Source organism: Fukomys damarensis, unplaced genomic scaffold (assembly GCF_012274545.1).
Source record: "Fukomys damarensis isolate Sample0158 unplaced genomic scaffold, DMR_v1.0_HiC HiC_scaffold_17, whole genome shotgun sequence".
NCBI classification, from domain to species: Eukaryota; Metazoa; Chordata; class Mammalia; order Rodentia; family Bathyergidae; genus Fukomys; species Fukomys damarensis.
In genome coordinates, this window is record NW_022900929.1 from 16,425,574 (window position 1) to 16,431,867 (window position 6,294).

The 6,294-nt window shown below is 54.8% G+C and overlaps 1 protein-coding gene across 4 annotated transcripts in view; it reads left to right on the forward strand.

Moving 5' to 3' along the window:
- The window catches only part of Muc3a (mucin 3A, cell surface associated), a 7,878-nt gene extending 6,060 nt beyond the window's left edge, over positions 1 to 1,818 (forward strand). For 3 of the 4 annotated variants that reach the window (XM_033764864.1, XM_033764866.1, XM_033764867.1), the window contains 2 exons: positions 91 to 182; positions 422 to 1,818. In XM_033764864.1, the coding sequence (XP_033620755.1) occupies positions 91 to 182; positions 422 to 564 (235 nt within the window). In that variant the 3' untranslated portion in view covers positions 565 to 1,818. The remainder of the gene's footprint in view (positions 1 to 90; positions 183 to 421) is intronic. The other variant, XM_033764865.1, reaches the window with a different exon arrangement.
- Positions 1,819 to 6,294: the final 4,476 nt, after the last annotated feature.

The window sequence follows — 6,294 nt, forward strand, 5'->3', positions numbered from 1 at the left end:
TGAGACGCTGGAGAGGTGGAGGCGGGGGTGAGGGGCAGCAGGGGTCCCAGGCTGAGCAGCCCTGCCTGACCATGCAGTGCCTTTGCCTAGGTCCAGGGCCAAGGACAGGGAGTGGTTTGAGTCCTGGGATGATGACACCGTGGGGACTTTCTCCAACATGGGCTTCGAGGACGACAGGACAGGTGAGTCCTGTCTCTTGGGAAGCTGGGAGAGGCCTCCCTGCGACCCCTTCGACCCGGGCAGGATGGAACCACTGTCTCAGCCACCCTGGCCCATGACAAATGTTCTGGGGGAGTAGGTGTTGCCCTTCCTTGCCGGGCTACCCCTTGGGACCCATCCTGTCCCTCCTTTCCCCTCCCTTCTACCTATTCTCTATTCACTCCCTCTCCCTCTCTCTCTCTCTCTCTCTCTCTCTCTCTAGTCAAGGATGCAAACTTCCAAGTGGCTTTGCAGGCTGTGGACCCCAAAGAGCTGGTGAGGTCGGGGGAAGCAGAGGCCTCTTCCGGAGTTCTGCCTAGCCCAGCGGGGCTCTATCCTCATTCATCTCACCCGCACTTGGGCTAGGTGCACATCCAGAGACCTGAGTTGATCTCATCCTCGCTGTGAGCCCTCTACCTGACCAGGACAGCAGGAGGGAGCCATCTACCAGGTCCCTGCAAAGGATACTCGCATGACTTCTGCAGCCCACGCTCTCAGTGTTCTTGGGCAAATGGAGACTGTCCCCTGACCCCCATCTTTCTCCCATCTTGGCTAAAACCCACCCAGAGACCCATTTCACATCCAGGCTCTTCCCTGGTGGGACCTTGAGGGAGTCAGCGCCTTCTCCTACCTCCATTTCTTCACCTTGCAAACGGCTATGACACGCTTGTCCTACCTCATGCAGTTACTGTGAAAACCGCTGTGTTTGGCCAGTTCTCTGTCCCTGTCCGCCCTCCTGTCTCAGCCTACACGTTTACATTGTCCAACTCAGGCTCTCACATCCTCATTTCTGGGGCTCAGTCTTAGGCCGCGGTTCCTATCTTCCTGTTTGTGCCCTGTTACCACTCTAGTGTCACTTGTCCCTCATTCTGAGCCTGTGGCCAGCCTGCATTCTGTGCCAACCCTCCTCCCTTATATAACTCTTGCTGGGACTCTTACTCTCCTTAAATCTTGCCCTCTTCTGAGCCACTTCCTTAAATCAGTCCCCTCCCCAGCCCTGTGGCTCCCTGGCTTTCTGTACTTCCCCACTCCCATCCTTGTACTCTCAGCTCAGAACCCCGTCTCCTCTCCACAGCCCTACCCTAGATCAGTTCGGACCTTCCAGTATCTTAGGCTCCCTCAGCCCGCACCCACAGCTGTGAGTCCTACTTTGAGGCTCCACTGGGCCTCCCATCGCTCAAAGGCCCAAGAGCCACATGGACAGGGGGAGCATGAAATTCCCCAAGTCCCTAGGGATGAAGGGAAGCGAGTCCCTCTCCTCGTTGCCCTCACCCTCCTGCCTCATCCTCACCATCTCCCTGCCACCCTCTCCTACTCCCCCCATGCTGTATCACCACCCCTCCTGGCAGCGCTCAGCCTGAAGCCTCAGCCTCCTTTGCCAGGAAGATCAGGGACAGAGTCAGCGAGTCTGCAGATCCTTGTTCGATGTAACCCTGGCTGTAAAAGAGACTGCTTTGTGTCTCTCTTCTTTTCTCCTGGGGGTCTCCACTTGGCTGGAGAACTGGGACTTCAGACAAAGAAGATGTTGGATGCCGGAGGGCCTCAGGAAGCATCCCTTTCTCCTAGGGAGGGGCTGTGGGCTGCCCTTGGGGTCATGGTTGTACAAGGGCTGATCAAAAAAATGTGATGTGTATTTAAATAAAAGAATTATTACAAAAAAATACATTGTCATCAATTCCCCTCAGATTACTTTGCTTAATCACCCTGAAATTACTTTGCTTTGAACACTTTTAGCCCATTGTTCTTTGCACTTTCTGGAGCAGTTCTGGAAGTCCTCTTTCCCGAGTTCATGAGGTGTGATCAAAAACACAGTGAATTGGCCTGCCTTGCAAGCGCAAGGACCCTAGTTCGATCCCCGGTACCAAAAAACCAAAAAACACAGCGAATGCTGCTGCCAGGTGCCACCCCAAGGAGGAGGAAGGCCTGAAGCGTGAAGCGCAGCTCCCCAAAGAACTTGAGCCCCTTCCGTCAAGCACACAATCACCCCAGGGCTGGTCCAAGCCAGCCTCGGGTCCTCCCCTCCCACTTCTGTGGGCAGTCAGTTCTGCACGACCAGAGCTGGGATGGTCAGAGACAACCTGCGCTCATGGCTTTCTGTGTTTCGGGTTTTGGGAGAGGCCCCTCAGACCTTTGCCCTGGGCAGAACTGGCCATGGCTTCCCTCACCTCTGACTCTGGCCAGGGCGGAGATCAGGCCATAAACTCTCAGATGTGAACAGGTGTTCCACCCGGAGACAGGAAAGTACTGAAAATTTGGAAGGGTCCAGCTTGAGGTGGGTGATGGGAGGGAAGCTGGATGGAGGGGCTTCTCAGGATAGGGGAGGGTAGTTCTTCCTCCAGGCGATCCTGCTGCCAGCTGTCCCTCCTGGGGTGCTGACAAAAACCGTCCCTGGTGTCCTCCCCCCTCTCAGGCTCTCACACCTCTGCCTCCTCTTCCTCCCTGTGTCTTGCTCCACCCAGTGACTTGGCTTCCTTAAATGACTGTGGCTGGAGCAGTCATCACAGCATGAATTAGAATTAGAGGGTGACAGGCTGCCCTTTAGCCAAGTCCCCGTGATCACTGGTGCTACCCACCCAGTGTCATCACCTCAGTTTCCCACCCCTCGCCAGGCACTGTCCTTCCCAAGGCAAAGGTCTCTAGGGCCCTTTATATAGGGGCTCCCTCCCTGGGAGCCTCTTGTTTCCCAGTCCCTCAGAGAGGGAAGGTAGTGTCACCAGGGGTCTGTGCCCTGGGAGATGCTGGTGATCTGGATTCTGTCGCTGGCCCTCCAGCTCTGGACATCCACCCCAGCCACGAGATCAACGGCATCACCAGCACCGGAGGGTGAGTGAGACCCAGGCTGACCCCACTTCAGGGCACTGCTGAGTGCGCCCGGGCTAGGCAAGGCTGCAAGTGGCTGCAAGTGGCTGGCCTCCCTCCTTTCCTTGGCAAGGGAGGGGAGCTGCCAAAGGGCTGGAGAACTGTGATGTGAGCTCAGCCTGACTTTTTTTTTTTTTGTCAAAAAAATTTTTTTTCCCATTGAGTTTATTAGTACATTTAAGGCAAAGAATACAGTTATAATTATCATTGGGATCTTGTTTCTTTACATGATATATCTTGGTTCTTATTTTTTCCCCATACTCCTGCCCTCCCTTCACCTCTTCACCCTTCCCTATTTACAAAGACTTTGTTTCCACTTTTTCCTTTTTTCCTATTTTTTCTTTCCCACATTTCTTTTTCCCTCCCCTTCCTACTTCCCCTTTAGCCCTTTTCCTTTCTATTCCACACTATCAATTATACCATTTGAACCTTATTTACACTTTTAGTTCGGCTGGGGTTTTAGCTCAGTAGGGCTGTACCTGCCTCGCAAGCTCAAGGTCCCAAGTTTGGTCCCGGTACTAAAAAAAAAAAAATTAGTTTTTCCGCACCAAAGATACTACTTGGTATTTACTCAAGTGTGCCCTGTTTATTTCACTTAAGAGCATAGCCTCAATGTGCATCCATTTAACTATTAATGTCTCTAGTTTCTCATTCTTTATGTCAGCTTGCCTTTGAGGCTAAAGGGTTCACTATGGAGGCCTTGCAGGAGCAAAGAATGCACCTGCAGTTGTATTGCTGATGTCCCCAGCAAAACCCCTGACAGGAGTGGCTGGACTGTCTCTCCTACTCCCCTGGGCTCTCTGGGGGGAGGAGTGAGGGCTCTTTCTGTGTGCACTGTGTTTCCCATTGCCCTTGTTTTCAGGGGCTCTCGCATAGGGGAATCATCTGGTAGCTTCTGCTCTTCACTGTGGGGAGCCGCAGGTGCACCCAGGAAAGCCCCCCAGTTAGAGGTGGCTAAGGGCCTGGGTGGGGAGATGCGGGCTGTGGGATGGCCCTTGCTGAGCCCGTTCCAACCAAGTCTGGGAAGTGACAGATGGATGATATGCTGATCTCATTCATGCTCTCTGATTCTCCGGAGGCTGGGAAGAGACCCCAAGGGGGAGGAGCTCAGGAAATGGGGAAACCAGGAATGGAGACCCCGGGGTGGGAAAATGAGAACCGGAGTTGGTGGGTGGGGGCATCCCGGTCGGAAGGAGCTGGGGTCTTCGGGGGCAGCCAGCAGTATCCCACAACCCCAGACTGGAGCTCGGACCTCAAAAGCCACTTTGGCCACCCACCCAGGACAGCCCTCCTCCTCCTCCTCCCAGACCCAGGCATGTTGGGGAACCGTTGGGGGGTGGTCTGCGTGGATTTAGGGACAACCTACAAGGGCATCAACAACAGACACATCCCTTTAAGGTAATGCCAAGAGAAGGGAGCTATGGGCAGGGGTTCACCCCAGGAGGGCTCCTCCTGTCCCTACTGCTCAGGCCTGGCCAGCAGCTCTGGGGACCCCTCTCTGGGTAGGTTATCTGATGAGAGGGGAGGTGGCAATAACTTTGACAATGATGGACCCAGTAGCCCCGAGGTTGGGTTGCCTCTGGGTGCCCAGCCACACCCGAGAGACCCAGACCAATCAGCCAAATCCTATCCTTCAGGCTCTTAAACCCTGTGGGGATAACACCCACGACTCCATGGGGTGCAAGAAAGGCGGGGAACATCTATCCAGGAGCAGGCAGGAGGGGGTGAGGCCAGGTGAGGAGGGCCACTCAGGGGACTCTGAGGCCCCACCCCTCCCCGCGGAGGGCTGTAGTTTCCAAATCCACTTCACAGCTGCTGGCTCCCATTCTCACAAGGAGGGTTGTGTAAGAAGTCAGGATGGACAGGGCCTTGAGACCCAGGGGGGGAGGATGAGTGATTCACCAGGGGCCACACAGGAAACGATTAACAGGACTACACTCATTTGACAACAGGTTTGTGCTTTCAGCTCCTCCCTGCTCCGGAGGATGTCCCCCTGCCCCCACCAGCACCCCAACCCGACAGGCCTGTGATCTGGGTCTGGAGGGAGCTGTTTAGACATGAGGTCAGGGACTGCTGGTGGCATCTCTAGTTTTCTTTCTGCTCTCTCCCCTCCTCCTGGGACTCCAGCTCCCCGGGAGCCTGGTGAGGTTTGGGACTGGCAGACAGCAGGGAGAAGATGGGCTGTGGCCGTAGGTCCTGATGTCAGGGATGTGTGCCCAGCAGAGCGGAAGTTGGTATGAGAGCACTTGTGGGTGACAGGGACAGTGGAGCCACACTGAGGCTTCCGTACCCCAGAGAAACCTCAATGGGTTTAGCAGGGCTGGCAATGCCCCTGCCAGAGCAGACGGGCATCAGAGAGGTGTGGAATGGAGACCTAGGGACCCAGCATCCCCCACGGGAATGGAGGCTCCACTTGTGGGTGGGCTGTGGGACTCTGAGGGGCTCCATCGGCGGAGAGGGGCACTGTCTAGAAGTCACCATTTTCCACATGGTGCTGCAGGGGCTCAAGGACCAGAAAAACACCAGGGATCAACATGACGGTGGAAACCTGTATCCTGTTTTCCCCCACTCATACTGTGGACTAAATGCCAGGCTTTCATATTGACTTACATCCCCAGCCCTTTTTAGACTTTTTTTATTTAAAAAATTTGCTGAGCTGCTAAGTTGCCCTGGCTGAGCTCAAACTTTCAATCCTCCTGCCTCAGCCTCCCAGAGTGCTGCGATTACAGGTGTGTGCTTCCCACTTTACAGATCCCAAGTTCCAAAGCATTCATAGTAAGGGGGGAGGCAAGCTTCTCAGATGATTTGGCGCAGGGGGACAGAGTGACTGACCCAGAGGGGTCAGAGTTCCTCAGCCCAGATGGGAAGAGGAAGAATTGCTCAACACCTATGAGACCAGGAAGAATGTGGTGGAGGTGAGCGCTGCACATAGGGCAACCTTTGAAACCCTGTGAGGTACAATGCTAGCTATGGGAAGGACGACAGAGAACAATAAACTCAGTCACTCTGCAAACACCAAGACCAAGGGCCAGCTCTTTCTGGTCAGGTGCTCTGGGACAAAGCAGGGGAATAAAAAGTTTATAGTTGGTTTAACAAGATGGGAACCATGCACAAGGAGCCATCACAGCCCAGCCTGCTGCTGGAGCTGTGAGGGGGTCCGGGTGGGCAAGGTGCAGAAGGGGCAGCAGGGGTCACTTCTGCTTAGGCCGTGAGGCTCCAGGGACAGGCAGCCTTCAG